Here is a 20,701-nt window from a genome sequence, read left to right on the forward strand (position 1 = left end):
AATTCGAAATTGAATGGTTTTATTTACGTGGAATACGAGACACTCATCCAATAATTGCTTCCGTTTACCACCTACCACCTACGAAGTTGAAGGATATGAAGCCGTCGCTAGATATTTCATGCGATTGTTGGATTACTGAGCAGACTTCACGGAAATCAGTTAATCGAAGCGAGCGATCTTCTTTTCATCGTCAGCGTCGAGCAATAAAGTGGATGAGTTATATGAAAAGCTAGCGTGAGAGAGATGAGAGGCAGGGTCGATAAGTCCCTTTTATTAGCTTTCCACGAGTATTTTCTCAGTGAGCCTCCATTTTGGCCGTTTATTTTGTGAAATATTTTGTAAAATCTGTTGAAAAACAGAGTAAAGCGTTAATGCATCGTCGCATACTGATAAGGAAGTCAATAAACTATCAGCTGTATTTGTTTGACTACATGCATGTATTTCAACAAGTTATGTATGAAAGGAAATGTTGTTTTTCACTGATTATTAGCTCAATTTGGAAGACCACTTTTTGACTTGCTATGCTGGCTATACAAATCCCGAACATAATGCTATATCTGGCTCAAAAAGTGCCTCACCGCATCGCGGAAGCAAAAGCTAAATTGTAGGAAGAGTCTTCATGAAAGCGGAACACCATTCCACTGTGTGTCATTGATCTACAAGTTTTACGGCAAGACTTACGATGCAGAGAAATGCTCGAAGAGAACAGAACAGAGTTTCTTGAACGGTGTACTCAAATTCGTCTTGTACATCTAGTCCCCAACTCACAGCTTCGGCGCATAACTCATCCACGTAGTCATTCATTTAGCAAAACGTATACGTGAAATAACTTTCTCCAACTTTTCATTTCGCATCCCCTTAGACGCAACGATATCCTTGATACGCTTATTTCAGCCAGGTGGCTTGTCAGAATTTCATTTCATCGTGGTAGCACTATCTTGTTTCGTCTCTCAATTCAATCCCAACCGGTGCTTTTCTGTCGAACTATACAATATTCCCTGTTCTTCCTCTCTTTCTCTTCTCCGCCTGGAAATTCCATCTCGCGCAAACTGCGACCAAACTAGCTTCGCATTACCATACTCGCATCGTCTTAATCCGCAATGAGCTTAGATTCAAACTCCATCCGCTTTTCTGATGTTCATTTGGATTAGCTCCCTCACAGACGACACAAGAGTTGACCGAAACGCTAACGTACCCGCTGTTGCCACTTTGTTGTCACGGTCTGGGGAAATATTGCATCTTATCAATTCGTTATATTGTTCCGCAAAATCTTTTGCATGTTTTCTCTTTATTCAGCTTTTTCAATCTTATCAACAACAGGTTTAAAGTTTTTTTTAGGAAATAACAAGTTTCTTCTGAATGCAATATATTTTTTTTCTATATTCACTCACTCGCATTATTGTTTCATAGATCTTCTCTAAATCTTTGGAACTTGTTTTTTTGCTGAAGGTTTTTCTCAATCCCATCAATAGATCCGATATTATATCATACATATTTTATATAGGTACATATATATTATATATTAGGGTATGTCGAAAAAAATCGATATTTTTTTTGGGCTCCACAAGCATTTTTGTTCTCATTATGCCAAATGATGAAGCTAGCCGAAAGGACAGCTCGAAATAAAATTATTTCGGCCGGCCCACTGCATACTTCAATTTTCCATAAGAATAATACGTGAAAAAAAACTTCGTTACAGCAGTTGCTGTAACCGTTGAATGGGTGGTTCTAGGCCATCGACTCTAAGGACTTTATTTGTAGGGAATTCAATTCTCTACAAAAATACGTTAGTAGAATATCTGTGAAATTTTTTTTACAGATGATATGGAACAATGTTCACCGAAGATTTTTTTCACGTATTATTCTTATGGAAAATTGAAGTATGCAGTGGGCCGGCCGAAATAATTTTATCTTGAGTTATCCTTTCGGCTAGCTTCATCATTTGGCATAATAAAAACAAAAATGCTTGTGGAGCCAAAAAAAATATCGATTTTTTCTACACACCCTAATATATATATATACGGCGGCGCGTAATATAAGGGCCATATTAAAGGCCCTTAATATGGGTAAAAAAAAATTGATCGCGCCGCCCCCCAAAACGGTTCTAAATGATTAAAAAAAATCTATGCAAAGCCGTAGCTATGTCCGGTAAGAGGAAGACGTGCCTGTAAGCATGAACGTGGATTCAAATATGAATTTTTCTGCATGATTGGAGAAATTTCGATTTTTTTAAATCTGGTTTATGTGTCAATTTTTTTTCCTACTGTCCGGAGCTATTGTATATTAGTATTCAATATACAGATCAAATAATAAGGTCTTCCATACTAGACTAACGAAAAAAATTGAAGGGTCAAAAGATTTTTTCGAACTTTTAGTAATTTTTCAAAATGTTGTATTTCAGTGAAAAAAGGTCGTATCGAGGTCTAGAAAAACGCATTTTGAAGCTTCAAGTTTCTAATTTCAAGATCTTATGACGGAAAAAATGCAGAGCTAAATGTTCTGCGCGATTTTGAGAAAAAGTGCGTGAAAAAAATTTGCAAATTTTTATGCTTTTTTTTCAATTCCACAAGCGTAGATTAATTTTTTTCAACTAAGTCATGGGATAAACTGGATAGCTGGTTTATTCAGCTTCAATTTGCATTTTTAAAAACTTTGGTACGACCATTTTTTGCTGAGATGTTGAACTTTGAATCAAGAAGGACCCTTTTGTCTTTGATCGACGATATCTCGGCAACCAATGGTCGCACAGAAAATTCAAGGGCAGTTCTGAAAACTGGAATGAATGTCCTACAAGGTTCCGTTGCGATCTTGAAGACGAATTTTTTCTTCCATCCTTGTCGTGCATTTAAAAAACAGGAAAAAAAAGGTAATTTATGGTTTTTCAGAAGCCCTCAATGTTGGAAGCCTTAAAAAAAATCAATTTTCAATCAAAAACTTTCGGAAATTTTTTTTTGTATATTTCAACCTTATTTATGGAAAAAATGTAGAAAAAACTTGGAAATTTTTTATTTTTCATTTTTGTCATGATCATGACTCGTTTAACGTAAAAAACGTGACCCTTAAATTTTTTCAAATGTTTGACCGGTTGTAACGAGGAAACGATTGATTAGATCGAAATTTGGCTATTGACTTTTTGAAAAGCCATAAATTACCTTTTTTTTCTTATTTTTTTAAATTTACGACAAGGATGGAAGAAAAAATTCGTCTTCAAGATCGCAACGGAACCTTGTAGGACATTCATTCCAGTTTTCAGAACTGCCCTTGAATTTTCTGTGCGACCATTGGTTGCCGAGATATCGTCGATCAAAGACAAAAGGGTCCATCTTGATTCAAAGTTCAACATCTCAGCAAAAAATGGTCGTACCAAAGTTTTTAAAAATGCAAATTGAAGCTGAATAAACCAGCTATCCAGTTTATCCCATGACTTAGTTGAAAAAAATTAATCTACGCTTGTGGAATTGAAAAAAAAGCATAAAAATTTGCAAATTTTTTTCACGCACTTTTTCTCAAAATCGCGCAGAACATTTAGCTCTGCATTTTTTCCGTCATAAGATCTTGAAATTAGAAACTTGAAGCTTCAAAATGCGTTTTTTTAGAACTCGATACGACCATTTTTCACTGAAATACAACATTTTGAAAAATTACTAAAATTCGGAAAAATCTTTTGACCCTTTAATTTTTTTCGTTAGTCTAGTATCGAAGACCTTATTATTTGATCTGTATATTGAATACTAATATACAATAGCTCCGGAAAGTAGGAAAAAAATTGACACATAAACCAGATTTAAAAAAATCGAAATTTCTCCAATCATGCAGAAAAATTGATATTTGAATCCAAGTTCATGCTTACAGGCACGTCTTCCTCTTTCCGGACATAGCTGCGGCTTTGCGTAGATTTTTTTTTTATCATTTGGAATCGTTTTGGGGGGCGGCGCGATAAATTTTTTTTTTACCCATATTAAGGGCCACCCTAATATATATATATATATATATATATAGGGTAATATGGGGCAAAATGGACACATGGGGCAAAACGGACACAGTGTCCATTTTGCCCCATAAAGTTGAATTCCGGGGCAAAATGGACTTTCCCGAAACTAAAATTTCCTAAAATGCATAAATTTTTTTTTGACGGTTCCAAATCATGTCCTGACCATAAATCATGGTAAATTGTCGAATTCCACGGTGACATCCCCAAAAAATTCAAGTTTCAGAGCGAAATAGATCCCAAACTACTTTCTCACTATTTATTCCCTTTTTTGACTTATTTTTAAAAACCACAATAGTAATCAAAGTATGAATAAGGAAAAAAGGTTTTTTATTCATTTTTTACAAAAATCGCACGCATAGCTGACATCTTCGTCTTCAACACTTGTACACAAGGTGTGTGCCCATTTTTTACATGTTACACAGTAAATCCAATCTTCAGAGGACAACGAATATGGGAATGTGGGGCAAAGTGGACACCCGGGGCAAAGTGGGAAAATTGTACATTTTGGGGCAAAGTGGGCACTTCCAAAATTGAAGAAAAAAATAATTTTCAACATTTTTTTTTTCAACTCAGATTCTGGTTCCATAACCACTTCTACAAGTTTTTATGTGTTATTGCTCAATTAATTTGGGATAATAAACGAAAAACTTGGAAAATGTTAAATATAAAAATTGAAAATTTACTTTTTTTGTAAAGTTTGTAATTTTACGAAATGGTTATTTTATTTGTATTAATTACAAAAATCGCATCGGTAACTGACGTCATCATCGTCGACACCTGCACTGGCGAAAATTTAGCGGGCTTCTTCGGTTTCTCGATTTTGTTGATTTTTTGTATTGTAAAAGAAAATTTCGCGTGCCACCAGTGAGTTAATGTTTTTTTTCATCAATTTTTGTACGAGATAGTCAAGAAAGAAATGGGATAAAGATAGTTTTCTGTGAAAAAAGGATATTTAGAGTTGAGAGCTAAGTTTCTGATGAAGGAAGGAAATATGGGTCCAGTGACAAAAAATTTGGAATTTTTAATCGAAAGTGAGATTGGATCGGGGCTGCGTTCTCCTCCTTGCAGTGTTTGGTTTCTCATTTTCTTTCAATATTTTCCAGGCGACGTGATGCAGTGATTTCGTAACATTTTGAACAGTGCGCATGATGTTTATTCTTAAAACTAATTTTCAAATCAACTACGCACATTAAAAGGTACAATTCATATTTTGAGACGGGTGATTACTATGTGAGTTACGTTTTGCCAAATGAAGGTAAGCGCGAACATTCACAATTTTAATAACTTCCTCTTACCAAAATTTCATTATAAAAAAAAGGGGCAAAGTGGGCATAAAAATTTTTCCTCGCAACAAAGTGCCCACTTTGCCCCGTTTTCATTTTTTTTTTCTAATTCAAATTTCTTCCAATTTGATTGTACATGTGTGAAAATTAATTTAAATTGTCATTTGAGCATTTTTTTCTCGGAGCAGGTGCCCACTTTGCCCCATAATTTTTTTTTTTAAGGATATGGAAAACAAGCATGGGGATTCAGTTTTTGGACACAACAGTAGACGAAAGACCATATGTAAATCGATACATGTAGCTTAATCGCTTAGGGTGCCCACTTTGCCTCACATTCCCTTATAGCCCTTCGAAAAAAATGCAAGAAACGTCTTCAAAAGACGAGGACTTGGCTGTCTTGGGTGAGCTTTTTTTTCTGTCTGCTAAACTGCTACATTTCGAAAAATGTCGATATTTTGATTTTTATGCCTCTGGAGGCTCTGTGTCCGTTGTGCCCCGGAAAATTTTTTTGAAGAAATTCCGGAAATTAGGGTCATGAATCAATGGTGGGACTCCGATATAGTGTGAACACGAAATATACCCCAGCACGATGGACCCAAAGTTGATTTTTTGCATTTTTCAAAAACATGACAGAAATGGGATATAAGATTTGACTCATTTCTTTTCATTTACATCCAAGGAATGGAGCCTGAGTGGTCCCATTTCTTTTCCCATATTAACGAGTTGACATCCTATCCGGAAACAGTTGCTTGGAACGGCTGCATTTTGAAAAATGTCGATTTTTCGATTTTTATGTCTCTAAGGGGCCATGTCCGTTTGCCCCGAAATTTTTTTTTTACGAAATTCGGAAAACAAGGACTGGATGTCAATTTTGGGACTCAAAAATAGTTGAAAGACCATATGCTCATCAATGAAACTTGCTTAAATCCTTAAGTGTCCATTTTGCCCCACATTACCCTATTAGGGTGTGTCGAAAAAAATCAATATTTTTTTTCGGGCTCCACAAGCATTTTTCTTCTTATTATGCCAAACGATGAAGCTAGCCGAAAGGACAGCCCGAAATAAAATTATTTCGGCCGGCCCACCGCATACTTCAATTTTCCATAAGAATAACACGTGAAAAAAAAACTTCGGTGAACATTGTTCCATATCATCTTTAAGAAAAAATGCACAGATATTCTACTTACGTATTTTTGTAGAGAATTGAATTCCCTACAAAAAAAAGTCTTCAGAATCATTGGCCTAGAACCAACCGTTCAATGGCTACAGCAGTTTCTAACGTCACCTAGCCAGATTTCGCATGTATCATTTCCTATTTTCGAGGTCGCTCCCTTTAACGGTGCTGTTTAAATTGCGCTAAAGCCTATGTTTTTTTATATTTAAAAAAAATTAAGACTGAAGCAGTTCGGTATTACGCCAACGTGTGCGCTTACAGCGCTCAAACGGTTCGGTATTACGCCATAACATGTAATTATAATAAGTTAATCAATTCAATTGTAAGCACGGGAAATAAATTGAACTGTTCTCTCTCTCTCTCTTTCTCTCTTCCTATGTATATTTGTATCTGTGCATTTGGTTTGGTTAATTAAATTTCATAATTTATTCAAACAAATAGTGGAAAGACAAACAATTTATGTCGTTCGTTCAAACAAATGAGAACAGTATGTACCCGATATTTTTGCCTAGATAACGATCCTAGAAGCTATTTTTGAAAAACTATACTTAAAAATAGTTTTCAGTCCAATTTAAACAGTACCATTAAAAGGAGCGACCTCGAAAATACGGAATGATACATGCGAAATCTGGCTAGGTGACGTTAGAGGTGACAGGTCAAAAAACTCTGAGACAAAATATCCCGTGCCAAAATATCTTAAGGAAAAATATCCTCGGACCAAATATCCTCGGATCAAAATATCCTCGGTTCAAAATATCTTGGTATATATAAAATATACTGGGAAAAAATATCCGCAGGAGTCAAAATATCCTAATGACGTAATATCCTCGATTTGGAAATATCCTACATTTGTAAGACCGAAGGTCTTGGATATTTTTATCTCTGTTAATCAAGAAAATTATTATTATTATTAACGAAACTATGTTGGAACTTCAACTCTCCTTGAAACCTTCGTGTGTGTGTGCGCGCGTGCGTGTGTGTGTGTGTTGTGTGCGTGTTTGTTTTTTGTTTGTGTATTTGGTTGTGTGTTTGTGTGTGTTGTGTGCGTGGGTGTGTGTGTGTGTTGTGTTTGATTGTGTTTGTGCGTGCGTGCGTGCGTGCGTGCGCGCGCGCGTGTGTGTGTGTGTGTGTGTGTGTGTGTGTCTCGGGATATTTCGTCCCGGGGATATTGTGTCCCAGGATATTTTGACCGGGATATTTTGACCCGGATATTTTGTCCTGGGACCTTTTGTCACGTTACCACGTTAGAAACTTCAAACTGCTGTAATCGTTGAACGATTGGTTCTAGGCCAATGACTCTAAGGACTATTTTTGTAGGGAATTCAATTTTCTACAAAAATACGTTAGTAGAATATCTGTGCAATTTTTTTTACAGATGATATGGAACAATGTTCACCGAAGTTTTTTTTTCACGTGTTATTCTTATGGAAAATTGAAGTATGCAGTGGGCCGGCCGAAATTATTTTATTTTGAGCTGTCCTTTTGGCTAGCTTCATCGTTTGGCATATCAAGAAGAAAAATGCTTATGGAGCCCGAAAAAAAAATATCGATTTTTTTCGACACACCCTAATATATATGGGTCATTCCATGTCAATTCAACAACGTTGCGACGGTGATCCTCTTCGATTTTTTTGATTTTTCAATATGTTTTTATACATGTTAAAAGAAGTCTTCAGCTAAATTTTTAGCTCGTTATCTCCACCCATTCCGGAGTCATCGATTTTTGATTAAAAAATGTATATCTCGCACTATAATTATCATAATATCACTTAATACGAGTCATTAATTAAAAAACGGAAGAATAATTTTTTTAAAGGTTTTTTCCGCTATTTTGAGCAAAAAAAAATTGAATTTTCGTTCAATGCGACACTTTTGATTTTTTTTTTTCAATTCACAAAATTCTGTGTTAAAAGACAAAATTTTTGAGCCTTATTGCAAGATGGGTTCAAATAATTTTTAGTAAAAAAAATTTTTAAACTTTTTTTTTCTATCATTTCAATTCATTTTTCTTCGAAAAAAAATCCCTCAAATTTTGAGCCCTTAATATTAACTCTATATATAAGTACTTTCCCAGTGCATGAAAAGATTTTCCATTTAACGTACAAGTTAACTTTGATTTTTCTTTAAATATCTATATGTCAGCGGTATTTTGTGCTATCCTAGTGCACCAAGGTGCCATTTACTCATTATTGAGTGCTCTACTAAAGTGCTCATTGTGACGTAGCTGTAATCTACACCTATAAGATCGTACGGGTCGCTAAATTTGAATTTTGTCGAAAATTTCGTTTTTTTGTCGTTATTCCATAAGTCACTGGATTTATAAAAAAAAATGTAAATGGCGAACTTGTAGGAAAATTAATTTCCTACAAAAAAAGTCTTAAAACTGAATCACTCAGATTAATATTTTTGAGATATCAAACGTTAACTCTTTCAATATATAACTTTTTTCAGAATTTTTTGATTAAACTTGTCATAAATTTTAGTTTTCCATTATTTATGACAACAATTTTATATAATAAACTTTTTGCTACAGTCACGTATATAAAAAAACATGAATAACTTAAAGATCGAAGCTTAATAAACAATTTATTATCAAGAATATTTCTTGATTATACTTCCAAACAAATTTACATAACTATAATTGAATATTTGTAATTTATTGATATCTTTACTTAATAAATTGTTGATCAAGTTTCGATGTTTAAGTTATTCATGTTTTTCAATATACCCGACTGTAGCAAAAAATTTATTATAAAAAATTGTAGTAATAAATAATGGAAAACTATCATTTATGACAAGTTTAATCAAACAATTCTGAAAAATGTTATATATCGAAAGAGTTAACGTTTGATATCTCAACAAATAGTAATCTGAGCGATTTGAGTTTCAGACTTTTTTTGTAGGAAATCAATTTTCCTACAAGTTTGCCATTTACATTTTTTGCATAAATCCAGTGACTTATGGACTACGTCAAGAAAACGAAAATTATCGACAAAATTCAAATTTAGCGACCCATACCATCTTACAGGTGTAGATTACAGCTACGTCACAATGAACACTTTAGTAGAATACTCAATCCTGAGTAAATGGCGTTTCGGTGCACTATGATAGACACAAAATGCCGCTGAGATATAGATATATAAAAAAAAATCAAAGTTCATGTGTATTTTAAAAGGGAAACCTTCTCATGCTCTGGGATAGTACTTAGAGTTAATATTAAGGCTTCAAAATTTGAGGGAATTTATTTTTGGACGTATCAAACAAAATGTGCGTGGGGAACGATAAAAAAATAGTCATGAAAAAAAGCACCCTAATATATTGTAACAGGACAGACTTACCCCCTGGCACGATTTCTGGTTTGACAGAAGTCTGTCAGAGGGCTACGGACGGAGCGCTCTCGCGTCAGCAAAGCACCGCCCGTACGACAATAAGGCTCTCAACCTTTTCTTCATCCTCCTCCTTATTCCTACCAAAATTGTACAAAAACAAAGTAATAATGGAGCCTATCATTCTTTGATAACGAAAAGAGTGCTTCTCGCAGTACGCTTTAGCGAGGCTGAGCCCGATTACGTAGCGAGAAAGCAATGTAGAGCACTAGATTATGCTCCTATACCGGACGAAAGTATCCGTTCTTGAAGGTCGAGTTCGGGCCAAGCTCCTCCGGCAAAAATCCGCCAGTCAGTGCACAAACCTGCACACTGACACCTCTCCTACGTAAGAGAAGAGGATCTAAAATATCCTAAGTTTTGATATTTGGGAAACTTACTACCTCCCGAATAACGAAACGTTTCAATATATTAATGAAATGACTAGTTCCAACAAAATGCAATCCTTTTTTAAACATTTACTCGATATTGATATCGTTTTGAATAGCAAAACTGCGAAGCACCAAATTTCAACAGTATTCCTAGCGGATTGTACGACCAAGGCATCGGTCAAAAAAAGTACAATAACGACCGAAAAACGACCAATTTCGGTCGTTTTTGTACTTTTTTCGACCAATGCCTTGGTCATACAATCCGCTAGGGTACTTTACATAAATTCATTATATAATAGAAAAAAATAATTTCGACAACGGTCATTTTTTTGCTGTTTGCAGATGATCCGAATGGAAGTAAAATGAGTTGAACACAGCAACGAATATGGAATAAACCCATACTCACAAGAATCTCTGTAAGTCTTTGCAGAAACTTATATCAAGCAAGTTTAGCGTTAGAAACTTAAGTTCTTAGGGGCCGGTTGATGTACGAGAAAAATGAACTTGAAAAGTATTCGTTCGTAAAATGGTAAGGAGTTTGACAGTTAGCCATTGATACATACAGATACAGATATTTGTTGAAGAAAAAGTTTGGAGAAAGATATGCAACAAACGATATTTGGAAAACTTAACAGACGCGGAGGCCCAAACCGGAAACTGGAATTGGTTCGGTCGATTGATTCGCAGGCAGAACATAATAGTGTCGTCCAACGTAATCCAACGAATAACACCTGGCAGAATAAATTAAGGAACCTTCATTATTTCGCATTACGGAACGAAAGTTCTGAGCCTTCGTAACGTGAGACCAAATTATTCTGCGAATTAAAGAGTTGAGACGAAAAAAAACATCGACGAAGGGGAAAACAACGAACAAAAAAGTTTCTAGATGCGTACAAAAAGATTGTTTAATTTCAGAGAACAAAGAAAAATCGATATGTTTTAGCTTTATCGCTTGTTGACGCATTCCCATGCCTTGATCAGGACGATTAAAACATGTGAAAAAATGGAAACTGAATAATGAAGGCGACGACAATCATAGAAAAGTAACCAATCGATGCATAGATTCAGTGAATAAGACAACGGATTTCATCGAAGAAAGTTAGAAATATTTACAAATACACACACACACACACACACATAAATATATATATATATATTTATTTATTTATTTATTTATGAATACATTATAATATTAACCTCCTCAAATCTATATTTAAAATACATACAACTGACCTGAGAAACGTGATTCCATACCATTAATATTTACTTAATAAAAAAAAACTGGAAAAATTATTCTATTCAGAATTATCGATCTCCTCTTGTATTCGAAAGTATATTTGATGAATGTACGTATTATTAGAACCCAACAAATGAAAGATCAATCATACCCTGACGATTGTAGAATTAGATTGAGAAACATAAAAATAGTCACGAAAAATTCGTTTGGTTCGATATATGAAGCAAAGCATTTACTTCGTCAATCATGCTGTGAATGTGAGCCAACTATTGTGTTGACTACCGAAGGCTAGCAATCGAGTCAACATCGAGAGCTTTCAAAGGATATACTTGAAAGACTGTATTGCCAGTTAAATAAAAATATAGAAGAAATTCTTACGAATGAATAAATACGCAATACACCGATTCTAGGATAAATCTACCAATCTAAATGTTCAACAGTAAATGAAGAAAGATAAAGAAACATGAAAAGATAATCACTTCAGAATGTTAAAAAGGTTAACGTTTTTATTAAGCATTTTCTGAAACTTTAAATGAAGTTTTCGAAATCTGATGGCCATTTTATTCAGGAGATCAGGAAAAAATATATTTGAATATATAAATATGCACACACACACACCCACACGCATACACACACATACATACACACATGTATTCTCGTAGCAATTTAACGTGAATTGAAAAGGAACTCGAAACTTTCTACATCCAGTGTACGTTATTGAGAACAGTTTCTACAAGATTATCAGAAAAATAATTTTGCGAAGACTGATTATTATATGAAAATATCGTCTTCTGTATCGAGAGTAAACGAGATGTCTGAGAAGCATTTACGTAAAAGCACTAGGTGCGAAAAAAATGAGCATGAGAAATAAAATTGAGTTGGGTGAGTAATAGTCAAATTCGTCAGAAGGAGCGATTGTTCAGAGACGTGAACGTAAAATTTTGAATTGAATACAAGAATTGACAAGTACTTTTTACAAAAATATTTCAGAAATTCAGAGAAATTTGGAAAATTAATACGTCTTTAAGAAATATTCCAAAGATTTTGAATCAAACCTGGTAAATAAGGATTGTAAAAAGAATTCATTCAGAATCTCAGAAGCTTTAAGAATTTGTCCCTGACGTTAGTGACGTTGAGTTATAAAAGCGAAGGAATGATGAGAAAAATCTCACTATTAGTTATTCAAAAGATAACTTGGAATGGAATGGCAAGAAACAACGTATTAAATAAACAAAGAGCGTTGCAAAAATTGACAAAAAATTGAGAAGCTTTCGAATGATGAGAACGTCAAAGAAGGAAGTTCCTAAGCTCGTTACTTCATTCGAGCGAAATGTTCGAAAGAGCATAAAACAAATTTAAAAATAAAAATAAACTTGGTATAAAGCTTTGTGGGAAACGTGATCAAAGCCCAAACTAAGGGTTTTAAAGAAAGACAGATTATATCAACTTCATCTCATTCTGATATGTTCTTGGATGTATCACGATCTTGAAATTCCTAAGGATATACGACGGCAGCCATTGATAAACATGAATCTCGAGGTCGAGTTAATAGCAGGGGTGATTAAGGGTGGTTTACCACCGGCACATTTACCAGCGCCTCGTCTCATAAAGATATTCATCGCAGGAGAACGAGATGGTAAGAACATTTTTTTCCCTTTGTCTAAACAGAATAACGTGAACTCAAAGCGATCTATCAGCCTTGCGCGCAGTTGTTGAAAACCTTACTCCACATTTTATGTCGACACAGTTTTAGTAACGAGAAAAACAAAAGTAACGCGTGACACGCTTTCAATGGAGCGCCTTAAGTAAAAAATTGAAATGCAAAAAGGATCTTTTTCCTCAGTTCATTTAGAAGCCCAGGAGAAAGAAAGTAACGATCACTAGAATTATTGAGAACTGTAAACCGGCTTGGAGCCAAGAATTGAGGAATGCTGTTACAAGCTCTCAACAGCTATTGCGCACTTTTGTATATTAGAGAACGACATTGATCATGGTGATTGAGAAAGAATATAACTGTCAGTAACTTAGAGTTGAATTTACTAAATTTCTACGCGTATGAGGCAAAAACTTGAGTCTGTTTTTGTGTACGGTATCAGAATTTGCGGAAGAACGTAAATTACTGTTGGAAACTGTCGGTCCATCCCTCCAGTCCGTCTACGATGACATGGGGATCGAGGTGAGTAACGTTCCATAAACACCAGATCATTCTACTGCTGCGCAGTAGAGAAATGGTAATGACACCAATCAACCGATAAAAATAAACAGAGGATTGATTAATGTTTAACTATTGAAGGTTTTGTTGGTCGACATGCAATATGGAACAGCGAAAAATCCGGACGTTGATCCCCTGTTAGCGGAGCAGTTTCTTGAAGAAATAAGTGCGGCGCATCAACGCTCAAGGGGATGTTTTTTAATCGTAAGATGATAATGCATATATTCATTGAACACAAATGAAGGTTTTAAAAGTATTCAATCATTCATGTGATCGAGTCCAAACGATCGATACACGAACATGCTGGTGGGGATCAAATGTTGGAATGACTAAAATTTCGAACAGCTAAAATCTCGAGTTTATAATCTTCGAATGATAATATGGAGACAGATAGATTCGACTAGAGCTTTGAATACCGAAAATAAATAAAGCAGAAACTGCAAGGTACGAAGAACGTTTACATCGAAAATAGAATGTAATAATCGCCCATAGGACGATCATTAAAATATCGATTTTTCAAAAATTCGACTATCACTCTGTCGATTCATAAATTACTACATTGAGCGATACTGTGAAAATTCACAATTTTGAAAATATAATAACGAAAGACCAAATATTAATGAGGTTGAAATACTGAAACACCAAAAAGTCGAACAGTCAAAATAGCGAAACGTTAAAAAGTCGATCGATCAAAATAAAGAAATGCAGTGGAGCTCCAAATATACGCGTCTCACTCACTCACTTACTCAGACCGGTGATCTCCAATTTTAAACATCGCCATTTTGACTTTCGCCTTTTCGAGCTATCGCTATTCTGCATATCTAAGTTTTATAGGCTCGAAAACTTCACTTTCGATTTTTTGCTACTCTATATTCTGGTCTGTCTGTAAAACAATTACTCTCCATTTTTAATTCGAAAATATGAACTTTTGACATTCAGATGGTCTGTTAAAATTGCATTAGAAATGAAAACTATTGAAATATATATTTTCGGGTAAATACGAATTCAAAGAATGAATTTTTGATTAAACACGCAATCTGCTGAATAGTCGATCGGGAATAAGAATTTCGAATTACTTATTTTTCTCCAAACTGATATCACAACTTTTGAAATTTCGAAATATTGACCGTTCTACAATTCAGTTATTCGACATTTGAACCCCACCCGAACGTGCAAAAAAAGACTAACAATAGCAGTTAATCTTAAAGAGGGTGGATCACGAGTTTGCGGGGCAGGTGGTGAAAGAGAAAGGGGTATGCTTATGCACGCTAGCTGAAGCTTATTACCAACTGCTGAGATCAACATTTTTGGAATTGTAAACGCTAATATTCTGCACAGCACATCGATAAAATATGTATGGGTCATGCCATGTCAATTCAACGACGTTGCGACGATCATCCTCTTCGATTTTTTCGGTTTTTTAATTTGTTTTTATATATTTAAAAACAACTTTTCAATTCAATTTTTAGCTCGTTATCTCCACCCATTCCGGAGTTACCGATTTTTGCTTAAAAAATTATATTTCTGACTACAATTACGATTATGTCACTTAATACGGGTCATTTAAAAAAAAAATTAATGCTCTTTCTGAATGAAAATAAAAAACGGAAAAATAATTTTTTTTTAATGCTTTTTCGGCTACTTTTATTCAAAAAATTGGTTTTTCGTTCAATGGGATACTTTCGATTTTTTTCAAAAAAATTCAAAAACTTCTACGGTAAAAAACAACATTTTTGAGTCTTATTGTAAGATGGACTTCAAATAACTTGTAGTAGAAAAAATATTTTTAAACTTATTGCTTTCTCATAGAGGAAACTGTGTGATGATGAAAATTTTTTTTACCTGTTTCAATGTGCTCAAAATGTCCCAAAATATCGAAATATCATATCTAGAAAAAGTGTCCGGATGTGTGTGTGTGTGTGTGTGTGTGTGTGTGTGTGTGTGTGTGCGCGTGCGCGCGCGCGTGCAATTTTGTCAGAATTTATAAAAAATTACGAATCCTACGAGGTTTTGAAATTTTCATAAAAAGGGTGTCGACGTTCTAATTTTCGTAAATTTTGAGATTTATAAATAATTTTTTTTTTTTATAAATAGACTATCATAATAACAAGGTTGGTATTGAATTTGGAGAATATCAGTTGAGTGGTTTAATTTTTATGATTTTTTGAATTTTACGAAAATATGAGTTTTTCAAAAAATCGTCTAACCGCTTTAATTTTCGGGAATTTTGTAAGATATCGTGTATAAGTCTGTATTTCCTCTATACTATCCAGCAAAGTTGTCGGAATTATTTAATTTAAATGTAAATAGAAAAACGATGAAAATTTAAAGTTGCAAACTGTTTTTCTGATGGCTCGTCATTCAGTTTTTTTTTATGGATTTGAACAAAGAGATAAATTTATATTCGTAAAAAAAGGTAGAGAAAAAACATTATCTTTTTGTATACAAAAAAATGCTGAAAATTAAAATTTGTAAATTGTTTCCTCAAGATGGTCAAGATGCACGATACTCAAAGCGTACTCTATGAGGTGCTATATTTTTTATTTTATCATCCTCTCACCAAATATGCACCCCAAACAAACCGAAACAATTATTAAAAAAAAATGTTGATGAAAACTAAACTTAAAAACTGACTGCGAATCCGAGCCGAGATTGTGAATAACCACATACTTTTTGTTATTTTTAAAATATATAAACAGTTTGCGTTTTCCATAAAATAACGTGAAATTCGTAATGTATTAATATTATGTTTAAAAAAATGCAGAGATTCGAGAAGTTGTAAAGATTAACATCTCTTGAAAACAGAAGCTTGGAAACAAAGTTATAAGTGTTTTAATTTTACAGTACACGAATATACACAGACACACACAAAAAAAACATCTCTTATCAATATTATTTTAAAAAATTGTAAGACATTTTAAGCATTTTCACATTGAACCAGAAAAGATTAAACAATATAAAAGTTAAAATTATAGTAATCGTATTTGGATAATACCAAATATGTTATTTTTTTCAACTTTGCTTTACAGCTTTCAGAGATCCTATTTTCTTTACACATATCGTTATAAATGCTTATTGGGGATGTTCATAGTTATCATGAACGTATTTGGCTAAAAACCAACTAAAATGTAAAATAATAATATAACGATATCTTTATATATAATTTTGCGTAATAAACCTTTTCAAAATTGAAATATAAATACAATTTTAGAAAATAAATCATAGAGCTGATATATGTAAGTCAATAAATAAGTTGAAATTTGATTAAAAAAAAAATTAAAAGTAACAAATTGTTTTCTCAAGCTTTTAGAACAATGCTGAAAGCTTCCTCTATGAGAAAACCAAAATGAAAAAAAAAAATATAGCACCTCGTAGAGTAAGCTTTGAGCATCTTGAGGAAGCAATTGGCAAATTTTAATTTTCAGCATTTTTTTCCTATCATTCCAATTTTTTCTTTTTCTAAGATCATCTAATTCCTTCAATAAGTCGCAAAATACGTAACTTTTCTCTTACATTTTACATCTTACTTGGTTCATTATCATTACAGACTTTTGTCTTTTATTTCTTATTATTTTGAGTACTGTGAGTTTTCATGTCCATTGATATAGAAGGTCTTTTTAGACTAATTGCGTTATCAGTATTCGGTGTGGCAGGATAAATTTGTTATATTTTGGGTAAGAATTGAGTCCTCATAAAACAATTCAACAATTCATTCTCCATTGATTTATACTAAATTTTTCTCGAACATATTATTTTTTTATGCCATTCTCTTGAAATATGAGTGATCGTATTGCGATTGCCATAAGATCTAATGCGTAACGGCAAAATTTCAAAAATTTATTACTGAAAAACTACGAGGTCTAAACATCTGAAATTTTGCACTAGTCTTTTGTTATTATTCGTGAACATAATATTTTTTTTCAGTCAATTCTTATTATTTTTATTTCGTGATCCAACCTCTTGAATACACGTTTTCTAATTTTTACTTTCCTTTTCATACTCAATCTAACTTTGCTTTATTCCGTCATCAACCGCCAGCAAAATCTTATACTTTTTGCAGCTTTTGGTTGGAGCAGATTATACGCCAGGTTGGGCACCGAAAAAACTTGACAATGAAACTTATCAATCTCTTATAAGTGACCACTCACTGCTCAACGAGTATTATACACCCAACGACGATGATTACACCTTGAAAGCTACTAGGTAATAGGAAAAATATGATGGATTGAAGAATTTGCATGATATGAAGTTTTAACACTATTTAAAAAACAATATTTATTCTTTAAAATGAGAAAATTCGTTGTAGTCCGACCAGGCAATCTTTTCATCAGATCTCCTACAATATGGAAACGTATTTAATCATTAATGTAATACATTTATTAACGTATAGCGAGGAAACTTCCAAGCAAGATTGGCAATCAACTCACGGCTTAAATCTGCAGAACATCTTGAAGTCAGCGGCGGAGGCAGCTTTGCTTCTTCAACCCAACAATACCGGTGTTTTAAATGTGTTGAAAAGCACTGCTGAACGACAATTGGAGTATGGCCTAAGTACGTTTTAAATCACTATTCAAAATGTAAACAACGTCAACAATAGTCATGGTGTAATTCAAAAACAATTCGAGCCAACAAAAAACAGAAAAATCGAAAGTTTAATCGTCGTGATTTCATCTGCGGTGTGCAGAATCCCCATCACTCATAAGTATTTGCATACCTGTTGCAGATCTTGATCCAGGTGGAGAAGGTATAATAGGAATAATACGTGACTGGAGCAATGCCCCGCTCTCATCCCCCGAAAGTGAGAGGCTCAAATTAAAGTTAGAAGCCTCGTTGCCATCGAATAATATCATACGTCAAAGAGTGGATTACACGCCAGATGGAATAGATCCAGAATTGAGTAATCACGACACTTACATGAGGGAACTGCGTCAACGAGTCCTTGATGCCGTGCAGTCTTTGGTGAATGCTTCAGTAGAGATTGATCCAGAAATCAAGAGTCGAAAAAAAATGGTCCAAGAAGTGTATGCCGAGAGCATGATCCATCTTTCGCAGTTGCGGGAATACGAGCCAGCCGAAGAGAACAACGAAGTCGTGCAACTCATTCAGGAACGAATGATTGCGGGAAAAGAACAAAAGCATGCTCCCATCATAATTAAGGGTTCAAGGTCTTCAGGGAAATCCAGTATACTCGCCAAAATTTATGAAAAGGCGGAAGACTGGTTGGGTAAACCGATTTACCGCATAGTTCGTCATTGCACATTGACTCCAAGATCCGCTTACAGCTTGGAACTCTTGAGAGTATTGTGCGAACACATTGGCTTTCTCACGGGAAACAACGATGGGAATTTGCCTCGGGATGCTTCTTTCGATCCACTTTACCTCAATAATTGGTTTACGCAAATAATGCGAGGCATAGAGGAAGGAGCATTGGCAAATACACAATTGGTTATAATGATTGACGATCTTCATCGTTTACATCCTCTGGAAAGTGACATCGTCGCCGCCCTATCATGGCTCCCACTTCAATTACCTGCAGGAGTCCATCTCATCCTGACAACTTCTCTACACCCTGAAGCTCTCAGGCTGACACCGTTGCAAAAAGATCGCCTGAGAAATCCAGATATTCTTATCGAACTATCAGGCTCTCGTAATAACTTTCCAGATATTGCCAGTGCTCTTGATGAACTTGAAAGTCTCGTTGGCATCAACGCCGCTAATAATGTCGGTTCTTTCCTTGCTTGTACCGAATATGGCATCTCCGAAACTGAAATCCTCGAATTAATAATGCCAACCGGTGGTGATGAACCTTTACTTCTTGAAGATGGACATTTCAACTTTGCTACTTGGTGTCTCGTACGAAGATTTCTTTCACCGTGGCTTAAAGCAAGTATTCAACCTTACCCGGTTAATCACCTCTTAATGTCAAGTTTACCTTTAATTATGATTTCAAATCTTCTGTAAGTGTAACTTTTCCATTCCTTTGAAATTCCCATTAAATTTGAGATTCTCCATGTCACCACTACAGTTTTACAAACATTTATAAAAACTAGTATAGTGTTATGATCTTTAGAATAATCGCAGATAATTTGTAGGTGCGTGTGATGAGTGGAAGATTAATGTTTTCCTGGCGTTGGACGAGCCGTGAAGTGGCCAGGAAGCGATATTTGTCGAACCAGACGGCCTGTAAATCATACCATACGGAACTGGCAAATTTGTTTTTCGCGGAGGATTCTGAAGACAGCGAAGAAAAATCCCCCGCAGATACGGAAGCTCAACCGGCTAAAGAGACGCCTTTTCAGAGCAAATTACAATCACAGGACATCACTTACACTCTCCGACACGTTGAAGAAGCTTGGCTTCATCTGCTTCAAGCGGGTGATGTTGAAAAACTTAAAAAACTCGCCGTCTGCGCTTTCGATTTTCTTCTTGCTGCTGTCCAAATGGAGTCGGTCAGTTATTTGAGATGCGTACTCGAACATGCTCGACGATATCTTCTCGAGAGAGATCTCGAGCTGGTTTATTACGCAATTCGAAATTCCAGTGATGTACTTACTAGAGATCCTCTTCAACTAGGAGCTCAATTGATCTGTTGGCTAAGGCCCGTCGTCGAAGATAGTGGTGATCTTGTGAGTCTATGTTACATTTAAGAATATTACTGTGATTCAAGTCTCAATGAAGCTCTCTTGCTTTGATGTAGCACGGTACCATTTTAAATGACCATTTCCGTGCTTGGTAGCATTGATCATTACTCAGAAAGATTATAAAAAATGCATTTCTAGGTGAGCAGAATGATCACAGCTGCAATGGCCTGGTGCGATGGTTACCTAGCACCACTTCTGGTTCCATTAAATGGATGGTTGCAGCCACCATTACCTATTCAAATAAGAACATTGGGTTGTCCCCAAGGTGTTCGACTCGTGGAACCGGCACCTTCTGGTCAGCACGTTGTTGTTGTTCCTCCTCAGGGTGACGCTCAACTCTGGCACGTAATGTCAGGACAGTTGGTACACACGTTCAAGGGTGAGGATGTGTTATCTATACTTTTTG

At 34.9% G+C, this 20,701-nt stretch overlaps 1 protein-coding gene across 3 annotated transcripts in view; it reads left to right on the top strand.

Moving 5' to 3' along the window:
• The window catches only part of LOC122411903 (NACHT domain- and WD repeat-containing protein 1), a 106,196-nt gene that overhangs the window by 63,813 nt on the left and 21,682 nt on the right, over positions 1-20,701 (top strand). Inside the window, exons 2-10 of one of the 3 annotated variants that reach the window (XM_043420981.1) lie at positions 10,548-10,621; positions 10,841-13,078; positions 13,539-13,618; positions 13,736-13,858; positions 17,715-17,857; positions 18,045-18,205; positions 18,378-19,537; positions 19,747-20,280; positions 20,434-20,674. In XM_043420981.1, the coding sequence (XP_043276916.1) occupies positions 12,916-13,078; positions 13,539-13,618; positions 13,736-13,858; positions 17,715-17,857; positions 18,045-18,205; positions 18,378-19,537; positions 19,747-20,280; positions 20,434-20,674 (2,605 nt within the window). In that variant the 5' untranslated portion in view covers positions 10,548-10,621; positions 10,841-12,915. The other 2 variants (XM_043420983.1, XM_043420982.1) reach the window with 2 other exon arrangements.

The sequence above is a fragment of the Venturia canescens genome, chromosome 6 (assembly GCF_019457755.1).
Source record: "Venturia canescens isolate UGA chromosome 6, ASM1945775v1, whole genome shotgun sequence".
Taxonomy (NCBI): Eukaryota; Metazoa; Arthropoda; class Insecta; order Hymenoptera; family Ichneumonidae; genus Venturia; species Venturia canescens.